This window comes from Eretmochelys imbricata, chromosome 5 (genome assembly GCF_965152235.1).
Source record: "Eretmochelys imbricata isolate rEreImb1 chromosome 5, rEreImb1.hap1, whole genome shotgun sequence".
Taxonomy (NCBI): domain Eukaryota; kingdom Metazoa; phylum Chordata; order Testudines; family Cheloniidae; genus Eretmochelys; species Eretmochelys imbricata.
The window spans coordinates 128,227,032-128,250,388 of NC_135576.1; the positions used below are offsets into that span (position 1 = coordinate 128,227,032).

Sequence of the window (23,357 nt, forward strand, 5' to 3'; positions counted from 1 at the left end):
GTTTTCTCACCCTCCACCCCCCCACACAAATTCACTCTCCTGCTGGTGATAGCCCATCCAAAGTGACAACTCTTTACACAATGTGCATAATAATCAAGTTGGGCCATTTCCTGCACAAATCCAGGTTCTCTCACTCCCTCACCCCCCTCCAAAAACCCACCCCCATACACACACAAACTCACTCTCCTGCTGGTAATAGCTCATCCAAACTGACCACTCTCCAAGTTTAAATCTAAGTTAAACCAGAACATCTGGGGGGGGGGGTAGGAAAAAACAAGAGGAAATAGGCTACCTTTCATAATGACTTAGCCACTCCCAGTCTCTATTTAAGCCTAAATTAATAGTATCCAATTTGCAAATGAATTCCAATTCAGCAGTTTCTCGCTGGAGTCTGGATTTGAAGTTTTTTTGTTTTAAGATAGCGACCTTCATGTCTGTGATTGCGTGACCAGAGAGACTGAAGTGTTCTCCGACTGGTTTATGAATGTTATAATTCTTGACATCTGATTTGTGTCCATTTATTCTTTTACGTAGAGACTGTCCAGTTTGACCGATGTACATGGCAGAGGGGCATTGCTGGCACATGATGGCATATAACCTGGATTTGTGCTGGAAATGGCCTAACCTGATGATCACTTTAGATAAGCTATTACCAGCAGGACAGTGGGGTGGGAGGAGGTATTGTTTCATATTCTCTGTGTATATATAAAGTCTGCTGCAGTTTCCACGGTATGCATCCGATGAAGTGAGCTGTAGCTCACGAAAGCTCATGCTCAGATAAATTGGTTAGTCACATCCACCAATGTGATATATGCCATCATGTGCCAGCAATGCCCCTCTGCCATGTACATCGGTCAAACTGGACAGTCTCTACGTCAAAGAATAAATGGACACAAATCAGATGTCAAGAATTATAACATTCATAAACCAGTCGGAGAACACTTCAATCTCTCTGGTCACGCAATCACAGACATGAAGGTCGCTATCTTAAAACAAAAAAACTTCAAATCCAGACTCCAGCGAGAAACTGCTGAATTGGAATTCATTTGCAAATTGGATACTATTAATTTAGGCTTAAATGGAGACTGGGAGTGGCTAAGTCATTATGCAAGGTAGCCTATTTCCTCTTGTTTTTTCCTACCCCCCCCAGATGTTCTGGTTTAACTTGGATTTAAACTTGGAGAGTGGTCAGTTTGGATGAGCTATTACCAGCAGGAGAGTGAGTTTGTGTGTGTATGGGGGTGGGTTTTTGGAGGGGGGTGAGGGAGTGAGAGAACCTGGATTTGTGCAGGAAATGGCCCAACTTGATTATTATGCACATTGTGTAAAGAATTGTCACTTTGGATGGGCTATCACCAGCAGGAGAGTGAATTTGTGTGGGGGGGTGGAGGGTGAGAAAACCTGGATTTGTGCTGGAAATGGCCTAACCTGATGATCACTTTAGATAAGCTATTACCAGCAGGACAGTGGGGTGGGAGGAGGTATTGTTTCATATTCTCTGTGTATATATAAAGTCTGCTGCAGTTTCCACGGTATGCATCCGATGAAGTGAGCTGTAGCTCACGAAAGCTCATGCTCAAATAAATTGGTTAGTCTCTAAGGTGCCACAAGTACTCCTTTTCTTTTTGCGAATACAGACTAACACGGCTGTTACTCTGAAACCAGTTATGCCAAGGTAAATCCAGTGACTTCACCAGTGCTACTTCAAATTCATGCTGGTATCACCAAGTAATCTACAGCTCAGCCCGCATATAGACAGATATGAGTTTCACCTCGTCCTAGGTCTACAGCTGGGCTAGTTACCTTTTGTGACAAAAATATATTTTTACTTTCAGGGGAAAACCAAGTTTTTGCAGATATTATCAGCAAAGACGAAAGTGCCGACACCGACACTGTTGGTGTACTAGCCACCGCGCACGCTCCTGCTGAGCTACAGCCGTCAGACAGCTGGCAGGCCACCACGCTGATCTACGCTAGTGATGATAACCAGACATCCTCTAACATCAGTGCTGTAACAGTGAACATTACCCATTTCCCCAGGCATGCAGGTAAACGGGCTGTGTGTGGGGATTTGTGTACTGGAGCCCCAGGAAAACGTTCACGTTAAACATTTCCAAAGTGTTCATTTCATAACTGAGGTCACAGCTAGAATTTGTATATTACCAAGCAAATTCCATTTGTGACTAGAAATCTCTCCTTACCTGGCAGCCCCAGATTTTCTGGGGTCTGGGAGCACTGTATTAGGAAAGATTGTGGATCCTGATCCCAGAGTTGGACCTGCCTCCGGTCTTTAAGGGATACTGTGAATTCTACCCTTTCAGAAACTATTCAGCCCAGCTGCCCCTGAGCCAGGTCTTGCCGAGCAAAGAGTTCCCTCCGGGATTGATCACGATGTAATCTAGATATTGAACATTGCACACTGTATAGGATTTGCTGGTGTTGTCTTCAACAGTTGCTACTAGGGTTCAGCACCTGTGAAAGTCAGGACACTTCTATTTAGGAGCCTAGATAGGAATTTAAAAGCATAACATTAAGGACCAAGGCTTGAAAATATTTAGTCTTAAGTACTTGTGAACATTTTACTCCGAGTCTCATTGACTTTCAGTGAGATTCAGGCTCTGAAGTCACTTTTGAAAATTGGGCTTTGGCTCTTAAGTCATTTAAGCACTTTTGAAAGTCTTACCCTTCGTTTTTGAACCCAGATCAGGAGCTTTACATGTTTCCTTTGTGTTTCCAAAGATCTTGTGTATGTGACATACTACCTGGACAACAACCTAACCAATCCCTATTTGGAGTGGAAGAAAGTAGGAAGCCCTGATTTTCCTTCTGTAAAGCAATTCCAACAAATAAGAGATGCCGAGGTATGATGCGTATGTGGTAAAAATTGTCAGTGTCAACACACTGTTCATGAACTGGTGACATTATGGCTAAGGAGCCTGATGACTGGTTTATGTTCTGGAGTAGTATTTCTCAAACTGGGGTCCACGGAACTGGGGGTCCCCAAGGGTACTCCAGGGGGTCCGCGGGCCGCACTGATCAACTCCTCCATTCCCCTCCCTCCCTCAACTCCTCCCCTTCTTTCCCAGCACCTCCTGCACGCTGGAAGATTATAGATGCTAAAAGTCCAGCAGCACAGCGGGGCTCAGGCAGGTTACCTGCCTGCCCTGGCTCCACGCTGCTCCTGGAAGCAGCCAGTATGTCCCTGCGCCCCTGGTGGGGGCGGGGGTGGCAGTGGGTCTCCACATGCTTCCCTCGCCCAGAGCGCTGACTCCACAGCTCCCATTGGCCTGCGGGCAGGGGCAGCGCGCGGTGATCCCCTGCTCCCCCACACACACACCTAGGAGCCGTTGCTTTCAGAAGCCATCCAAGGTAAGCGCCACCCGGCAGGAACCCACACTCCAACCCCCTGCCCTATCCCAGAACCCACAACCCGCACCCAAACTCCATCCCAGAACCCGCACCCCCTCCTGCACCCCAACCCCGTGCCCCAGCCTGGTGAAAGTGAGTGAGGGTGAGGGAGAGCGAGTGATGGGGGGAGGGGAGGATGGAGTGAGTGGGAGGCGGAAAGAGGTGGGGCAGGGGTGGGGTCTTGGGGAAAGGGGTGGAGTGGGGGGCGGAGCCTGGGGCTGAACAGGGGGTTTGGGGGTCCCAAAAATTTTTTAAATCAAAATGGGGGTCCTCAGGTTGCTAAAGTTTGAGAACCACAGTTCTGGAGGATTATTTAGATACTAAGTTTAGCATGGACTGAGTCATGTGGTTATCACCTCTTTCCTCCTTGATTACCATGATAAGCCTAGACAGGTAGCTGCATTACAGCTTGCTCGAAAGCTTTTCAGACTGCTAAGGGACTGCAGAGATGAGTGGGAACCCTCTTGTTTGTGTCTGCTCTTCGCTGTTTATATTAGATTTTAAATCTAAGTCCATAGTAGTACTGACCAGGGGAAAAATAAAATGTAGGACAAGTCTCAGACAGGTGGCAGTTAGCATGTGCAGCCCTCCAACCACCAGAGATGGGCAATTCAAACACATTTGGCATTGTAGCAGCTTTTACTAAACATTCAGCCTACATATGCCAAAAGGACAGAATGCAGATCACCAACCTGCCTTACCGATTGTCCCGCAGTTTAAGAAGTGACTGCCCTGCCTTGGTCAAGCAGTAACAGATGTTTAAAGCAAGTAATCTCCTCTCTCATTCCTCTGAAAATAAATCCAAACCAGAAAGTGAATGTGACATTTTGGGTGACATCCTGGCACCATTGGAGCCAGTGGCAACTCTCATTGACTTTAATACGGGCTGGGTTTCACCTTTGTGGTTTTTTAATGCCCTATTACAGAGTTTCTCAAGTTTCTGGAGCTGGTAATAATTTACAGATTAAAGAATATCTGCAAACCCTCCCTCAAGACTTCTGATCCCTAACCATGACCAGGCCAAAGGCATGTAACTACCATGCTCTAACTAGCAACTAATTATACAAAATTCATGAAAGAGAAGCATTGTACTTAGTACAATGGAGAAACCTGTCTGGCTGCTGGAAGACAGTGCAGACTGGATTGGCTAAAAAGATTTAAGGAACCTTGATTAACAATCTATGGCAATTCTACACTTATCGCCACCATCTGAGAAACTTGACTAGCTGAACTACAAGGAGAAACGTGGGATGAGACCTTACACCTTAGTCATCCTCCTCCTTCAGAGCTATCCAAAGCTGGCTGAGGCCCTGGCATGCATCTTGCTGCCAAGTTGCTGCCCCTCTTTCTGTGTGGGAGATCAGGGAAGCACACCTAGGTCTGAAATTCCCTCCAAATGCTGAGTTATCAGCTGCTCAGTTTCTTCAATAGAGTCTGAAACAAGAGGAAACAACTCCATTTGGTTATCAGCTTCCATGTGTTTTCTACAATGAGTGCTTCTGCCTTGCTATGCATGGACAGAACATCGATATTCCCGGCTGGACAGACGAGTGAAGCTCAATGAAGTGCCCATGTACATCAGTAACTTAAACTAAGTGCCGCACCAAAGATGAATTGGTGAAGGCATCAGCAAAGGGAGAATGCTGATCACACAGGAAAACCTGCACCTCTGTCCTTAAAATCAAGAGGAGAACGGGAACTTTGCCTCATGAAAGCTACCTCGCAGTGTGAGAGGAGCTACTGGTGGTGGGAAACTAGGGCTTAGCAGGGCAATAGAAAAGCTCTACATTTACTGGACAGCTTTCCAGGAAGGTCAGTAGTTCAGAGCTTGATGAAGGACCGGTGCAGGTTTGCAGGCCCACAGCATATGAAAGTGTGAGGCAGTCGGTATGATGTTTAGGATCCATATGATCAGGTTGCTTTTAACTGTCATCAGCTGGGCTCTGTCCCCACAGATTGCAATACGCCACTCCCACTGAAAGCAGAGATCTGCGGCTGCTTCCCGGAAGGTCTCAAATAAGCACTGTATGTGTCCTGGGCCAGCTTTACCAAGGAGCTAGTGGAAGAGAGCTGACTGGCCACAGTAGGAACTAGACAGAAAAGCCCCACGCGGAGAGGTAGAGAGAACCCTTCCATAACAAAACCAACATCTTGTGCTGGATACCAGCTGGGGTCAGATCCAGAGGGACAAAAATCAACATATTTTTCTCCCTCAGGGGGTCTGGAGCTGCCCTCGTTCACTGGGCATTTAAAGAGCTGGTGACTTAAATTCAGAGGAATGGGGGACTGAGGACAGCTGGCCCCATCTGCCCACTGACTGTGTGAATGAACATTCTGTAGCCCGCACTTTCCTTCCCCCCAGGAAAAGCCTGCTAAGCTTCCTTCTGCACTCTCAGGTGTAGGGGCTAAGTTAAGGGTGATGTGGGGCAATGCATCTCCCCCTTCTTAGTCCAAAGTAGATAGGAACTTCCCGTGGTTTGGGTATCCAGCACTCTCCTGCCTCCTCCCCATCGCTCAGGCATCCATGAGATCCTTGCTCTGCCATCTCTCTGAAACCTGCTTTCTCCCACTTATTTCCTCCAGCTGCAGAGGACACCATCCAGGCTTGAATTACCTGGCAGATGTTGACGGGCAGAGCCAACTACAGGCTCTGTCTGCAGGCCGGACACTTAACTCATTCCTCCCCTGCCCAGTCGACAGCTTGTAAACACCCTCACTGGCACGAAAGGGTCTGACGCTGATTTCAAGCGAGTAGCTGTTCCTATAACTCAGTCATTTCCACTGCGCGGGGAAGGTGCCTCTTTTGCACACTGTGTGCACCTTGCACTGTGGTGAGCTTTGCAAAGATAGCTAATCAGAAAGGCGTTACTGGGTCATTACTCAAACTGGCATGCAAGTGGCCTTGGTTTTTGGGCTCCCTCCTTAAAACCACAGACTACTTTCAGTGATGGATGTTTGGCTTCTAAAGATCACAATGACTCTGCAGGCTTCGTACTCTGATGCAGCCCTTTGGAACAAACTGCACAAGGCACTCACAACACTAATAAACCATACATCATATGTGTCCATCCTAGTTCCACATTGGCATAGGAACAGCCTGACGCTGCCCTTTCCACCAGTCATCCCGCAACCAGAACTGAGCTCCAGCGAAGACCAAACAACGGCCAGTCCATGCAAGGCTCAGCCGTACTCTCAGCTTAGCCAACTGGTCCGCTGCTCCAGTCCTGCAGTGGGGTTCGTGCATGGCTTCTTGCACTTCATGTCAGCCTAAGGGCTCTTTAGGGGACTTGTCCTATATCAGGCACACACACACACGGGAAGAAGTCTAATACTCTTAGCCGTCTGCTGTACCCATTCACATGCTGCACTAATCTACACAGAACGGAGGTCCCAGGAATGTGCTGGCCATGTGGAACACATTACAAGGCTCTTGCCTGTCCTTTTTTTCCTGTTTTCAACATTACCAAATTTGGAAACCTTGGCATATTTTATGACCTTCTTTGGCCCTCTCCCCGAGGTCACAACCTACATTTTGGGTATCTGGGTCCTAACTAATTAGTCAGGCAAACAGGCCCTACAATCACTGAACAGTTAGATAAAGTAGAGGAATAGATATTAGTCTCCTGTTTCACTGAGAAATGCTGCAAGTTATGATCTAGCAGGCTGCAAACTTTTAAAATGCCATTAAAAGTGGCCGTGCTAATTTAGAGGTACAGCAACGTTACACTGCAGAATCAGTGGAGCTATAAAATGACTGTAGAAAGAATGGTGAATATTGATTTCTTTACAAACCGCCTCCATTCGGCTTCGGTTTTGCAGGACCCGGTGGTGACTGGACCATTCCCATTTCCTGGGGATGGCCACCTGATCTTGAAAAAGGAACTCCCACTTCCATCAGTCTTCCTCATCCATGTCTGTGCAAGACCTCACTCTGTTCCCAATCAAGTATGTACCATGATTCAGTGTCAGCGGGCTGAGTTTGTCACTATTCCTGTACAGCCTGGTTGAATTCTATGGGCATGTCTACACTGCAAAGATCTGGCCTGTGCCAGCTGATTTGGGCTTATGGGGCTCAGGCAAAGGGGTTGTTTAACTGCAGTGTAGACGTTCGGGCTCAGGCTGGAGCCTGGGCTCTAGGACCCTGCGTGGGGGGAAGTCCCAGATCTTGGGCTGCGGCCTAAGCCCAAACAGCTGCACTGCAATTAAACAGCCCCATAGCCCAAGTCAGCTGGCACGGGCCAGCCGCAGGTGTGTAATCGCAGTATAGACATACCCTATTGAGCTATCAGACTTCAGTTAATGAAGGCAGCAATGCCTCAGTCGGCTCATTGTTATAAGGTAGCATAGGAGAATTATTTAAGCAAGGAGCCAAATTTTCCCGTGACAAAGCGATTCCATGCCTCACATTCCAGGATAAACATCCCCACAGCAGGTGGTGTGGGCAACCAGCTGAGCTAAAAATCAAACCTACCCATTGCTGGAAAAAATCATTAATGAAATGATGGGAAGTACAGCATTTCCTAGTCTTGAAAATGGGGCCGAGGCTTTAAAGCTTAAAAGCCAAGCATTAAAAATAACATTTTAGCTAAGCTGTTTAGATGTTTTATAATCACACATAAGACGCAGTCGTAGCTGTGATGACACCCGTTAGGCATGTCCTGTGAGGTGCTGAGTACCCTTAACTGCAGGGATACATATGGGGAGTTGAGAGCATTGGGCTACAGAACTGTAGGGCCAAGAAGTTGGAGAAAAAGGATCTAAAACTGAGTCTAAATCCAGACTGAGGCATCAAAATAAGTGGAATGATTTTTCCCCAAGGTTCCCACAGAAATCAAAGGGAGCTCCTTGGTGCTCACTACTTGGGAAAACCAGGCTACTTCATTTGAAGTCCATATTGAGGCACCGAAGTTTTAGCTACCCATTTACTTCAAAGTAGTTAAGCCAAGACTATGTATTAAAGGGGTTAAATATGATCCGATGCTGCTGCATCATCAGTGTGTTATCGTAGCAACACACTTCTTCCCTCTATATTAATGTGGGCCTCTCTCTGCTCTCAGGTGGCGGGCGTTCACTTGATCCCTCTGACAAAGGGGCAGGTTGCAGTACTTTGGGACGATGACTGTGTGGCTTCAAGGTAGGTGCGTTTGGAAGACCGAGGTAGAAGTAAGACCAGGACACAGATGTAATCTTATCAGGCCTAGGCATAAAATGGCTAAGCCCTGTTTACTCTCTCCGCAAAATGCTAGGCAGTATCCCTGGCACTTTGTCGATTTTTTTCCAAAGCACAGTAGCTTTAATCACCAAAACGATTGTTAGAACCCGTGTGCGATATCATGGGAGGAACTCTTGAGCAGGTTCTTGGCTACTCTGCCTGTTCAGCGTGAGCCAAGCTTGGAGCCTCACTAACACACAACGGCAATTCAGGGTGTCTTGCATCCCTGGAGGAGATAGGAGGCTCCACAAAAGCCCCTGTACTAAAAGATGCTGCTTTATCCAGTCCTGTGCAAGTTGCCTCTGCCAGATGTGAGTAACGAGGAATGCGGAGATAAAGGGCGAGGATTGTGTCCAGGTCAGAAGACGTAGCCATCTGTCTGCAGACATGCTACCCCAGAAACAAACCTATCTAGACTAATGTACAGATTGGGAACACAGGACAGCCAACTCAGTGCATCCTTTGGGGTTGGTTAGTTCACCTCACTAAATGCTGGCTTTCCTGCATATTGGGCCTACGCCTGTGAGATGTTGAATATCTCCCCTGGGGTGCTTAGCCTTGTCTCTCCCCCTGGCATCTGGGGAAGCTGAAGGGGCTCACCAGTTTGTCAAAGGCTCTCAACACCTCGCAGATCGGTCAGTCCTGGTGCTCTGTTGTGGCCTTTTCAAGCCATGACCCCTGCTCCTTGTGTTTGGAGGGTCTGCTGCAGCACAGGACTTCCCTGGCCAGTTGTGTGCCCCAAGCATTTCTCTTCCTCACCCTCCTGCACAGACATGGCAGGGACAGGGAGGTATGGCCATCTCGTGGTCACCAGCAGCCAGTTGAGATGTTTGGTTTCAGAGTAACAGCCGTGTTAGTCCGTATTCGCAAAAAGAAAAGGAGTACTTTAGGCACCTTAGAGACTAACCAATTTATTTGAGCATAAGCTTTCGTGAGCTATAGCTCACTTCATCGGATGCATACTGTGGAAAGTGTAGAAGATCTTTTTATACACACAAAGCATGAAAAAATACCTCCCCCCACCCCACTCTCCTGCTGGTAATAGCTTATCTAAAGTGATCACTCTCCTTACAATGTGTATGATAATCAAGTTGGGCCATTTCCAGCACAAATCCAGGTTTTCTCCCCCAACTCACACACACACAAACCCACATAAACACCACCCTATACCAGAAACCTACTGACCGCTATTCCTACCTACATGCCTCCAGCTTTCACCCTGACCACACCACACGATCCATTGTCTACAGCCAAGCTCTGCGATACAACCGCATTTGCTCCAACCCCTCAGACAGAGACAAACACCTACAAGATCTCTATCAAGCATTCTTACAACTACAATACCCACCTGCGGAAGTGAAGAAACAGATTGATAGAGCCAGAAGAGTTCCCAGAAGTCACCTACTACAGGACAAGCGTAACAAAGAAAATAACAGAACGCCACTAGCCGTCACCTTCAGCCCTCAACTAAAACCCCTCCAACGCATTATTAAGGATCTACAACCTATCCTGAAGGGTGACCCAACACTCTCACAAATCTTGGGAGACAGGCCAGTCCTTGCCTACAGACAGCCCCCCAACCTGAAGCAAATACTCACCAGCAACCACATACCACACAACAGAACCACTAACCCAGGAACCTATCCTTGCAACAAAGCCCGTTGCCAACTGTGCCCACATATCTATTCAGGGGACACCATCACAGGGCCTAACAACATCAGCCACACTATCAGAGGCTCATTCACCTGCACATCCACCAATGTGATATATGCCATCATGTGCCAGCAATGCCCCTCTGCCATATACATTGGTCAAACTGGACAGTCTCTACGTAAAAGAATAAATGGACACAAATCAGATGTCAAGAACTATAACATTCATAAACCAGTCGGAGAACACTTCAATCTCTCTGGTCACGCGATTACAGACATGAAAGTTGCGATATTACAACAAAAAAACTTCAGAACCAGACTCCAGCGAGAGATTGTTGAATTGGAATTCATTTGCAAATTGGATACAATTAACTTAGGCTTGAATAGAGACTGGGAGTGGCTAAGTCATTATGCAAGGTAACCTATTTCCCCTTGTTTTTTCCAACCCCCGCCCCCAGACGTTCTTGTTAAACCCTGGATTTGTGCTGGAAATGGCCCACCTTGATTATCAGACGCATTGTAAGGAGAGTGATCACTTTAGATAAGCTATTACCAGCAGGAGAGTGGGGTGGGGGGAGGTATTTTTTCATGCTTTGTGTGTATAAAAAGATCTTCTACACTTTCCACAGTATGTATCCGATGAAGTGGGCTGTAGCTCACGAAAGCTTATGCTCAAATAAATTGGTTAGTCTCTAAGGTGCCACAAGTACTCCTTTTCTTTTTGAGTGTTTGGTTTCTTTCCTAGATGTCTGAAAACATATGAAGTTGAGTTTTCACAGGACGGAAAAGCATACCAACGGATTAATGCCAGAGACACGATCTTCACTCTCTGGGTCTACAGTCCAGGTAAAGTCAGCATTCACACTCAGTTTAATTTGTCCCCTCAGCATTCCAACTTGGTTGAAAGTGTACTAAGTTATATTTGTCATTAAGTTTAAGGAATACAGAGCCAGGTGTGTTCAAAGCGCTTCATTGCCAAAAATAAGACCAGGTTCCTCTCCTGGGGATCATACCCTTAGGTCTAGAGGATGCAGCCCTTATTGTGAGTAAGTCATGGTCACCATGGACAGTGCTTGCACATCTGTCCCTAAGCATACAATCCTGAGGTCCTTGCTCAGTTTTCACTGAAGCAAACTCCCACTGAAGTCAACAGTGGTTTGAACACTAGAAGCACCTCCATCCTTGGCCCCTGTGTTCCATTGCCACAGCACACAGGCAGGACCAACAGGGAAGGAAAGCTCACGCCAGATGTTGCTGTACTGAGTTATCCACACAGTTATTCGTAGTAATATTCTTGTCACTACGTGCCGTGTGTGGACGTGGTTCTTTACAGCGCCGGAGGATATGGTCCCTGCCCCGGGCGCTTACCCAGAACAGGCCTGATCCTGACTCTGCTATTGGCAATGGGAGTTTTGCCAGTGACTTCATCAGAAGCAGGGCAGAATCCCATTTTGGACAGGCCCCACAGATGACACCAGGGGCCAGATCAGCTGCTGTACTTCAGTTCAAGGTGTAGGTGTGTGATACTCTCTCAGGATGCCCAGGCCTGTGAGTCACCTTGTCCCCCACCTCCCATGTGAGGGAGTTTTGCTTGTGGAAGCTGGATGTCAGCTTCCGGACCCCTCCAGCCACTTAAGCACTCTCCTCAGGGCTCTGCCAGCCCCTCCTTTGCTCTGCACCTTAGTAGGCCCCCAAGCCACTCCAAAAGCATCCCCTGTAACGTGCAGCCCGTGTTGCTGGACACACACAGTCATGACCGAGAGAATAATACACACTTGTTTGATTCAGCTGAGTATCAGCTGCAGCATAACAACACAGCACTGTAATCTAGTGATAGAGAAAACAAATCTGTGTTTCTTAACCAAGGGAAATCAGATCATGACCACGGGTAACCACAACAACAGGTTACAAATAACACAGAACTATCACCCTGTAGGGAGCCAGGGTGGCTTCTCTCTGAACCAGAGGGTAAAGAGCCACCCTCTCAGCCTGAATGGGCGGGGCCAGACCAAGCTTACGCCAGTCCCCGGAAGGGGAGGGGTAGGACAGGAAGTACAAGGACGGGGCCCTTTTCCCAGTGAGGAGAGCACCAGGGAGGGAGGGAGACACAGGCTGCTCCCTCGCGATCCTGCTGCCGACCCAGGGGAGGCCCTGGGCCAGGAGGAACCTGACCGGGAGGAAGGCCCGTGGTGACCAGGACTGCCAGCCGCTGAGTACCAGGAGGACCTGTAGCCTGTAACCTGTAGCTGTAGCCCGGGCCAGCGTGAGTCCGACACAGAGGGGGAGCTGGAGCTGCCAGCAGCGGAATACCCAGATGAGCTGGAGGGACTGGAGAGAGCCGCTTGAGAGACCGGGGAGGAAGTAGCCCGGGGCAGAACTGCACCGTGGGGTGGGTGTGTTTGGTCAGCGGGCGCGGATGGCCCCCTGCTGACCGAGCGGCGGGACCTTCAGCCCCCGCCACTGTCAGAGCCCTGGGCTGGAACGCAGTGGAGTTGGGTGGGCCTGCGTTCCCCTACCCCGGCCAGTCTGCCTTCGGTAGCAGAACTGTGTGCTACAAACCCGTGCCGGCGGTCCCCCTGCCCGAGGGGCGCGCCGCAGGCTCGGGCCGGCGCTCCCCCTGCCCGAGGGGCGCGCCGCAGGCTCGGGCCGGCGCTCCCCCTGCCCGAGGGGCGCGCCGCAGGCTCGGGCCGGCGGTCCCCCTGCCCGAGGGGCGCGCCGCAGGCTCGGGCCGGCGCTCCCCCTGCCCGAGGGGCGCGCCGCAGGCTCGGGCCGGCGCTCCCCCTGCCCGAGGGGCGCGCCGCAGGCTCGGGCCGGCGCTCCCCCTGCCCGAGGGGCGCGCCGCAGGCTCGGGCCGGCGCTCCCCCTGCCCGAGGGGCGCGCCGCAGGCTCGGGCCGGCACACCTTTCCCGCTAATTCCCCAGGGCCCGAAAGATGTGACTAAGGCCCGCCAGTGGGACCATAGCTCTCCATCGCCCCCTAGGGGCTTGGAGGACCAATTGAAACCTGTCACAAGTGGTGGAGAATCTGGGCAGGCGATCCCTATCCCTGCAGAAAGGGGTTAGTGCGAGGGGGCTTCTGAAGCTCTCCTACTGGAAAGATGGAGATGGAAAGGCTTATCAAGTTCCTGGCTGAGAGCCAGCAATAGCAGCAGCACCAACTCATACAGCAGCTGGGGGCCCACCAGCAGCAGTTGCTTCAAACCCTGGGAGTCCAGCACCATGAACAACAAACCCAATGCTTCCAGCAGCTTGCAACTCGGTGGCCGGGCCATGGTGGGGCTCAACTGGAGAGGGCAGCCTCCCTGACCCCTCCCGCCCCACCGATCCGTCTGGCCAAGATGGGGCCTGAGGATGACCCGGAGGCCTATCTGGTGACCTTTGAGCGGGTTGCCTCAGTGGCTGGTTGGGCATCTGACCAATGGGTGACCCTCCTCGCCCCATATCTGATGGGGCTGGCCCAGAAGGCTTACTGTGGGCTCCCAGATGATGAGGCCCGCATTTATGCTCAAGTGAAAACGACTATCTTGGATGCCTTCGACATTACCCCGGAGACTTTTCGGCAACGGTTTCGGGAAAAGGTCTACCCGCCAGGCGCCAGACCCTGGGCCGTGGCCCAGGAACTGAAGGACACAGGTACCTGATGGCTCCAACCCGAGCGTCGAACTGCAGCTGAGGTGACTGAACAGGTCATCCTCGAACAATTCGTGCACATCCTCCAGCCCCAGGGGAGGGCTTAGGTGTTGTGGCACTGGCCACAAAGTCTGAGCATGGCCGTCGCACTTACAGAGGACTTTCTCGAGGCAGAGGCCCTGATAGGTCCGGCCGCCTGCCCCCCAAACCCTGGACCCAATGCACAGAAACTTGAAAGGAGGGGCCCACTTCCCAAACCAACGCAGCCCACCGTACCCAACGACCAGATGGCGGCAGGACCGAGTTTTCCCGACGCCCCAAACCCACACCACTCTCCGGCCCTGGACGCTTAACCTGACCACCGGGCCCCAGCCAACTCTGCAGCCCCACTGGTGCCCCCACGCTGCCGGCGCTCCCAGAGGTAGGACCTTGTTTCCGATGTGGCGAGTACGGTCATCTGCAACGGGGCTGTCCTGCGATGGACTGCAACTTTGGCCTGGTGTGCACCGGGGAACGACGGGCCCGTCCGCTCTCCGTGGCCAAACTGACAGCTCCCATGGAAGTTGCTGGGGTCCCCGTGGTGGGTCTAGTCGATTCGGGCTGTGGGCAGACCCTTGTCCGCCAGGCGCTCTTCTCGGACACCAAGCGGACCATTGGGGAAGTACGGATTCAGTGCATCCATGGAGACGTAAAATCGTACCCCATGGTTCGGGTCCCCATCACGGTGAATGGAGCAACTCAGTTAATGAATGTGGCAGTGGCGTCATCCCTCGCCTATCCAGTGATCCTGGGCTACGACTGGCCAGACTTCGCCGAGGTGCTCCAATCCCTACCCACCAAAGAGGCGTTCGAGGGAGCCCGCCCTGAGATGAAGACAGGACCTGACTCGAGCTCCAACCCTGGAGCTGACCCAGGTCCCACCCCCGGGCAGGATGGCCTGGAAATGGCTGGTCCCCCTCCTGACCTGATGGACTTTAGCTGGGATCAAATGCTTCGGTTTGCCTATGAGCAGCTGGCCCGGGTGGATGGTGAGGTCGTGGACGCGGCGCACCACCCAATGGCCCAGGTTTGAACTCAACCACGAAAGGCTCTACCGCCTTGACCGAGACCCCCAGACCCAAGAGGTCCGGACCCAACTCGCGGTCCCCCGGATGCATCGTCGGGCAGTCCTAAAGCTTGCACATGACATCCCAGCTGCCGGCCATTTAGGGCAGGAAAAAACTGTGGCCAGGATCCTGGCCAGGTTCTTCTGGCCCAGCGTCCACCGTGAGGTGAAGGATTACTGTGCGTCATGCCCGGACTGCCAACATGCAGCCCCGGCAGGGGTACGGAAGGCCCCCCTGGTCCCGTTACCAGTCATAAGTGTACCATTTGAGCGGGTAGCAATGGACCTGGTCGGGCCTTTTCCAAAAAGTAAGGCAGGCCATCAATACATCCTCGTCCTGATGGACTACGCCACCCGCTTCCCCGAGGCCGTCCCCTTAAGAAGTATCACCACCTGCACTATCGCTGCGGAGCTCGTGAAGATCTTCGCAAGGGTGGGCCTCTCACGGGAGATACTCACTGATCAAGGGACCAACTTCACGTCTAAGCTGTTCTGTCAGGTATGTGCCCTATTGGGGATTAAGAAATTGCAGACCTCGGTCTACCATCCCCAGACTGACGGATTGGTCGAACGGTTTAACCGGACCCTGAAGGGAATATTGCGGCATTTCCCCACCCAGGACCTCCACCAGTGGGACCAGCTGCTCCCTCCTTTACTACTGGCAATTCGAGAAGTCCCACAGGCGTCCACGAAGTTCTCCCCATTCGAACTCCTCTATGGGCGGCGATCCCGTGGGGCGTTGGACCTCTTGAGGGAGACTTGGGAACACAACTGTCCGCAACACAGGGTCTCTTGCAATACGTCTTACAACTGCAGGGGCGGCTGGCGTGGGCGGGTGAGCTCGTGAGAGAGAACTTAAACACAGCCCAAAGAGCCCAGGAGCAGCTGTCTTGCAGGAGCAGGATATGGGTCTCTGATTTTCTGCTGTGATTGAAGTTAGACCATCTTGGGAGCTGCTGTTTACTTGGCAAAGGCTCTCGGAGAGATAGCCAGAGCACACTGCCCCGCCCTGGGTGTGGGAGCCAGCCATGCCCGCTCTAAACCTGCTATAGACCCACTTACGCTGGGGGTGTTCTCCCAGCCAAACGTCCTATTTTTATGCTACACAGGGGCCATGACCAGAGCAGCGCAGGTGATGGATTCTGACCCTGGACCGTCAAGTGGTGCAATCCCACCGTGATTTTTTTTCACAAAAGTGTCTTACAGCCGTGATTCTGCCCTTCCACCAAACAGCAAGCCAAAGCTTTTCCCTCCCCACGGAGTCTGAACAACCAGCTGGAAAACTGGGTGTGGGTTCAGGTCTATGTGTGCTGCCGGTGACTGGCAGAGGGCTGAACACAACATAGCCACAGCCTTCCCATGGCTAAATGTGAGACCACATGCAGCCCTAATGACATCAGGGCTGCTCCCTGCAAATCAGGGAACATGGCTTTTGAAGTCAACAAGCATTTGGCCAAAGTAAGGGATAAGTGCTACAGCAGGGGTTCTCAAACTGGGGGTCAGGACCCCTCAGGGTGTCACAAGGTTATTACATGGGGAGGTCGCGAGCTGTCAGCCTCCACCCGAAACCCCACTTTGCCTCCAGCATTTATAATGGTGTTAAATATGTAAAGAAGTGTTTTTAATTTAAAAGGGGGTCGCACACAGAGGCTTGCTATGTGAAAGGGGTCATAAGTACAAAAGTCTGAGAACCCCTGTGCTACAGCAACTGACTTAGAGGAAGAAGCTGAAAACAATGCAGGATGAGTGTCTATAATACAGAGAGCTCCAGACCAAGTTTCTTGACTCAACTGCACATTCTTAGTTACGTTAATAAAAACTGATCAGGTTTGTATGGAATAGAGGAGAACTTGGCTTCTGAGTGATGTGCTCCAATGAGATACAGAGCCATCAACTGGAAACAGCACAACGTCATCTAGTACAACCAGTGGCATGCCACCTATGTATTCTATGCATGCATTGCGTGCCACAGGACTAGCTGTGCTTGTGGGATGATTCTCTCTAGCCCCCGGAACACGCATGCAAGTGGTCACACCTTGCATGCCTGTATAGAATTGCATTCCTTGCTGAAAAAGTCACAGCTCGCCACTGAGTACGACACACTAAAATCAGGTGCTTTTTCAAATACAAAAGGCTGTGTTAGTACAGTGTTAAAGTTGCACAGATAAGCACAAAGAAAGGTAGTGTCTTAGTGAAGACCCCAAGGGCAATATGAACTGTTGCAAATAATGTTACCCACAGGATTTGTAGCTTAATCCAGTAAACTCTGTATTTCGACAGAAATAATTCCCCTCTGAACAGCCTAGCTACCTTTATGTTGCTGGAAGGTTGGCTTATGCCTTACCTGGTTTATCACTGCCATCTTTTTGCATTTAACTTTTCTCGCGTTTTTTAAAGACAATCCACAGCTATTCACTTCATCCTGTGTAAAATCGGATCCTCCCACAGATCTGCCTTAGGATAGGACTTTGGAGTCGCTGGGGAGAGTACTACACTTAACTTCCTCAGGATGATCAGTTACAGCTGGCAGTAGACCTGGCCAAGTACATGGGCTGGGAACAAAGGAGCCACACTTACCAAGTATGTAGAACTCCTGTTAGAAGCCAGCCCCCTGTCACATCCCCCACTCCATCCCACCAATGTGTCTCTCACAGGAATAGTGATGGTCCCAGCCCCTCTGAGCACACAGCAGATGTTGGTCTTGTGCAGTGACTGTACTTTAACTTTTTTGTTGGCAGGAACCAAGGTCTCGGGCTTTTACAGAGTGCGTGCCGTCGACTACTGGAGCAAGCCAGGCCTCTTCTCCATTCCTGTGCAGTACATTGAAGCTCTTGCATGAGTGCAAAACTGCCCAACAACCAGGAGAGAAATCTGCATCTGTCTTCAGCACATAGCAGAGTGGGGTTATGGTGCTGCAAACAACAACCCTATGATGAAACCCCAGCCTCACCAGTAAGGGAATTAGTGGGTTAGCCTACAACATTGCACTCCTGTTCTTGCTGCTAACCCTTTGGAGCCTGAAGACAAGTATCGTCCCAAACAGTGTTTAAAAGTGAAGAAGAAATAACTGGGCCTTGGCCTGGCCTCTTATATGCTGGTGGAACTCAAGTGGTTGCAATAGAGCTAGTCCGCCCGAATGCTGGGGGTAACAGGAGCCTGGTGTCAATGTATGGAGTCAGAGCCAATAGTTCATGCCCCTGGACCTGGAGGACAGTGTTCTCCTGCGAGGGGAGGTGTGGCTGGGTCTGAATTTCCTCACCGACTGTGCAGTACTGGTTGGATGTGGGATACTGGCCGGCTGGGCTCCTGCTGGGCTGAACACTGCCCAATGAACACAACAGCCTCTTCTGCCCTCCTGGGGCTGGAGTTCTTCTCCCTGGCTCCCAGGGATTAGTACAGTCCCTTTCCCTGGAGGATTCTGGGACTTCAGTGCAGTCTGTTGTCCCTCTATAGCAGGGAGTACAATGTTGCTCACCCCTTTGTGCAGCAGCTTCCAGGCAGCCATTTGCTCACTCTTGGGCCCTTGCCTGCATGAGCAAAGTCCTTCTGCCTCAGAGGGCCGCGGATACCTTGCCCCTGCCCAGCAGGGCATCACCAGCACAGACCCTGGCCTCTTTAATTTTCCCTTTTGCTCAGAAGCCACCTTCAAGCCATCTTCCCTCACTGCATGTCCCCCCCACTGGTCTTCTCAGGCCCTGTCTCGGCCCCTTGCAGCAGGGAGCCCGATAGCGCCAGCTCAGACCTGGGTCCCTGGAAAGTATCCCCAGACAGCTGCTGTTCTCACTTCACCTTCCTTTACACTGCACTTTTAAATCCTACTTCCCTCTTCCCAGCAGGCCTTGCTTCCTTCCAGTCACATGCTCATGCTGCTGACTACAACCCCCAGTGTTCCTTGCCTTAAACAAACCAAGGCCTTGTGACAGAAATCATGGGCCATGGCTATCCTCATGGCCAGCAAAATGTTTGTTAGAGAGGATCCAGTTAGAGGGTTTTATAAATTTATCAGATTTGGGCATTACATGCTTTTGAATGTGACAGATGGCTGGTAATGGACATGTTTTAACTAGAAAATGTACACTTGGAATGGTGTATTTTACAGCAGATTATAGCCTCACACAAAACAAAGGAGTTATGAATATTGAGTTCAGTAGAGCTGGGCAATAGTTGTCAGATTAAATTTTTTTACCAAAATACCAAAAATGGGTATCTGGGTCAAACAAAACATAGCATGAATTCGTGTCAAATTTGCCAGATTGTTTTGGTCAGAAAAGAAAACAAAAAACCGAACATATTTCAAAACAAAACATTTTGACTTGGATTCAAAACAACTTTGTTGTGAATTTTGCTTCAGTTTTATTTAAAAAGGTAAAAACTCCAACAAAACAAAGTGTAGTTTGACCTTGATCTGAAAGATTAACTTGGTGTGGCCCCCAAACTGAAAAATCTGCTACTTTGCACAGTTCTAGGTGAGACCTCAGTGCACATGCTAATGACTATTTTATAACTCAAAGTGCTTTGTGGGTTTAATCTGGCCCCTCATAATTGGAGCACTTTGTATTGTGTTTTCAAAGTACTTAGAGCAGGAAAGATCACTGCAGTGAAAAGAGCTAGACTATTTTACAATGGAGGAACAAGCCTCTGTTATGAACATATTCTCTGTGATGATATAAAATACCTCGCCAGCATAACAAAGCATGCATACTTGAATTGCAATATGAAATCAGCTGTACAGTAAGTTGGAGGAAGCATTTGGCATTGTGGATTCAAGGGTGATTGGTCCACCTCCACATTTGAGTGTCAGGATTGTGTCACTATCATCAGCAATCCCCCCACCAGCACCCCCGGATATGTGTTTTGTATTGCTACTTCATTGATTATAGGCCTAGGTAACAACCACTAAGATGGAGTTAAGATGGTTGAGAGCAGAGGTCATGTACTCCTTGTACACGGTAGGTTGCAGGACCTCTACTAGCAGGGCAGACTCTTGTACAAGATATGGACTGGCTACAGCACTTCCACCATGGAGAGAGATACCAGAGATGTGTTCTCTTAAGTATACAATGCACTGCCAGGTCTGACTGTTCCCAGCTCAGGAAAGGTATGTTATACATGAGACCACCTAGTAGCTGAACATTATAATACCGTGTAAGCATTCCATCACTGTAGGTCTCAGTAATTCAGAGGAAAATACGCTATAGGGATGTTATACATGTGCCCATACAGATCATCAAAACCAGAAAAGTCAGTTACCATTAAACTTAAAAGAAATCCAACAATGTTAATGCATAGAAATGCAGAATTAAGGCACCTTAATTCTGCATCCTGAAGTGAGACCATGCCAAGGGGGCAACTCTTAGCCTTCAAAATAAATTATCTTATCAGGGGCCGCAAGCACTGCACTACCTTAATCAAGGTAGGCATTTGCCATGGTTTCAGCTGAAGGAGAATTTAAGTTAAGAATAGGGAGGAGCTGACACTGAAAAAAACTAAAGTGTTGCTCAAGAGTTGCACAAGAGTTCAGTGAGTTAACTACATGGGAAGCTAGAGGAGTCTGACAGGGCAAAATTAAAGTTGAGTGGTTGCCCTAACTATGCACTTCCATACCTTAAAATACTCCTGCCTCTTCCTTCTTGCCATACACCTCTGTGTGCATACAACCCAAATCCCTCCCCCTCCTGCACCTCTAGCTATACATACTTACCACCGAATACCTCCCTCCTGCCTGTATGACCACTTGAGTAGCTCTGGAAGCTTTTGAAAAGGTACTTAATGATAAGTTGCCATTGTTTTCCATAACTGAAAGTTTGTCATGAAGAATGGCCCACATTCCAAATGGCCATTCATTGTTCTCAGCATGAGCAAAGCAGTATCTGCCTGGAGGGAGGTGGGGGGCCTCCTGTGCTGTGGCAAGTTGGCAAGTCCGTGACGATGAAATGGTAGCCACTTGGAAAGAGGGCAGCTCACTCCCATATCTCTCAGCCTCTGCTGACCAAGGAATAGAATTCTAGGAGCTTGACTGTAATCCACAGATGGAGTAGCTAGTACTTCTCAGACTACTTCAACGGGCAAGTGTCTTTCAAATCCTTAGCTAAATGCCACAGCAGGTGTATAATGCCATAGGCTGGTTCAGTGTTTATAGGAAGGCTGGCTTAGCCAGTGAATTCCATAGGGTGTTTTTTCTTTATAAGTTCTGTAATAATGAAACTATTATGACGTTCCCGTAAGGATCCATCACAGGCTCCCGCTCTTTGAAATTCTATCCTGAACTGTTACTCTAGTATTTCCTCCATCCTATACACTGCTAAGAGCTATAGTGAATTTCCCCTCCCCCAGTGCTTCCTGGCTTATAGACCTGGGGGATTCCAGGAATGGTGAGCCCTGAATGGGAGTTGCAGGTGCTTAGCAGCTCTGAAAACTGAGGCTTGGGGTTACCATACTTCAAACATACTACTGTAGCTTTTGCTGCATGGAAAATTTCAGTCCAGGTAGGTAAAATGTAAAAGCACTGAAAACAGGCTACTAAAATGGGAAGTGTCCAGCAACCTTCACCATAGGCATTGCTACCCACTCTTCCTATAATGCTTTTTATAATGTAGGCGCCTCCTGGGGAATTCCTGAGCCCCCAGGATGGTGGCACCCATATTCCTCCCTCCCCAGGGCCTCAGTGACTCACCATAAGAGCAGTGGGTGTGAGGTTCTTTGTGCACAGACAACTGCTGTGATTTCTAGGACATCCTGGTTTATTGTGAGGGGGGTATCAAAGACAGTAGAGAAGGATAAACAATGTTTGATTCTTGTAAAGGATGGGGATAAATTAAAAGACTAGAAAGGGATTTGGCTCCAGGATGTCAAATAACTGACCCATCCCATTGCACTCTGAAACATGCCCACTAACAATAATGCATAGGCTCCCAGTCTCCCCCTTCCACAGGCTTAGATGGCTGGTGGAGCTGGATGTGAAGGGTGGGTGTCCCTTGTTGGGACACTGACAGCCCTTGCTTCTGGCTGCAATGGCCCCCTGGTGCCTCAAGTCCTGGCCCCTGGCATAGGGGGTCTGCAGGGCACAGCAGGCACTCAGTGCTCACCGGGTGCAGTCGAGTGTTGGGGCTCAGTTGTGGCCTGGGAGATGTAAGTAATGCCAATCGCGGGACTAAACACTTTGTTCTCGCTCCCGGTCTGCTGAGGTAGTTCAGTGTTGGTGGGATTATTTATCTGCTTAGCAGATTTATTAATAAAGGGACTTGTGATAAATTGCAGTTGTTTCTCCAGTGCCCCTTGGGTCTCTTATTCTAATACCACTGGTGATAATTTTCCAGGTGCTGTAGCTGTGTAGGAGACTGAACTCTTACCAACCACTGGGAGTCTAAGAAATTAATCCATACTCAATACAGCAATTGGGCCATACCCAGGTCCTAATTATGTATGAGCATTAAAGATCCCCGTTTTCCAGAAGGTGGCATATTGGTCCAAGGGTCTTCGCCAAAGGCTAAACTTCCTTTAGTTAAGACTTTAGCTTGTCTAATCAATTGAGATGGAGTCCTAAGTTGACACAACTCATCCCTGATACTATCTAAAAGGACAGAGAGGCGATTAGCAAGGTGTTAAATCATTCCACTGACTACTGCATTAGTCCAGCATGACCAGATGGACTGCGTACATTTATTCAGAACACGCGACAGTAGTTTACATACAGGTTACTAGTGTGTATCTAAATTGTTTTCCGGTCAGTGGTATCTATGCATTTCATACTCTGGTTTTCATACTGCCCATAGCTATAAACATGACCTTTAGCAATCTTTCTCCCCTTCCTGACAATTGAAGACTCCCTTTGGAGGGCAGTGAGCAGACTGCTATCCTCAACTAGCATACGTCTATTACAGCTAAATATCAGAGGCAATGCAGACTAGGGGTTTGGGGAGAACAAACCGCTTACCCTTTAAGGAGAGCTCACCACATTCCTGGTGCACTATCCACACTCAAGCTAGAAGAGCCTTTAACAGGAATTTGTATGCTATTTGCAACCAAACTTTTCCCCAATTGTTCCCAATTGCCAGCAAACTGAAAAGTCAGTCATTTGCCAAGCGCTAGGCAGTGCCAGTATTTTACCATGCACTTTGATTTAGCTGCAGTCTTATCCCAACTAATTACTAGATGCCCTTGCTAAAGGATTGCACGAGTCAGCATAATGTGGTGGTATATCAAGTCAGTGGGTTTAGCTTTCTTCACAGAAAACCACTAACATCTGAGGATCAGTCATGTCCCATGGAAAGGGAATTGTGTGACTGAGAAATGCCTTTTCAGGCCCCCCTCCACCCCCACCCCTGTCTTCCTAAGAGGAACGGTCTACTACC

General features: G+C 49.5%; 1 protein-coding gene across 4 annotated transcripts in view; it reads left to right on the top strand.

The window, feature by feature from the left end:
- The window catches only part of IDUA (alpha-L-iduronidase), an 86,742-nt gene extending 64,480 nt beyond the window's left edge, over nucleotides 1-22,262 (top strand). For all 4 annotated transcript variants that reach the window (XM_077817869.1, XM_077817870.1, XM_077817871.1 and 1 more), the window contains 6 exons: nucleotides 1,836-2,048; nucleotides 2,740-2,861; nucleotides 7,228-7,353; nucleotides 8,466-8,542; nucleotides 11,018-11,118; nucleotides 17,745-22,262. In XM_077817869.1, the coding sequence (XP_077673995.1) occupies nucleotides 1,836-2,048; nucleotides 2,740-2,861; nucleotides 7,228-7,353; nucleotides 8,466-8,542; nucleotides 11,018-11,118; nucleotides 17,745-17,845 (740 nt within the window). In that variant the 3' untranslated portion in view covers nucleotides 17,846-22,262. The remainder of the gene's footprint in view (nucleotides 1-1,835; nucleotides 2,049-2,739; nucleotides 2,862-7,227; nucleotides 7,354-8,465; nucleotides 8,543-11,017; nucleotides 11,119-17,744) is intronic.
- Nucleotides 22,263-23,357: the final 1,095 nt, after the last annotated feature.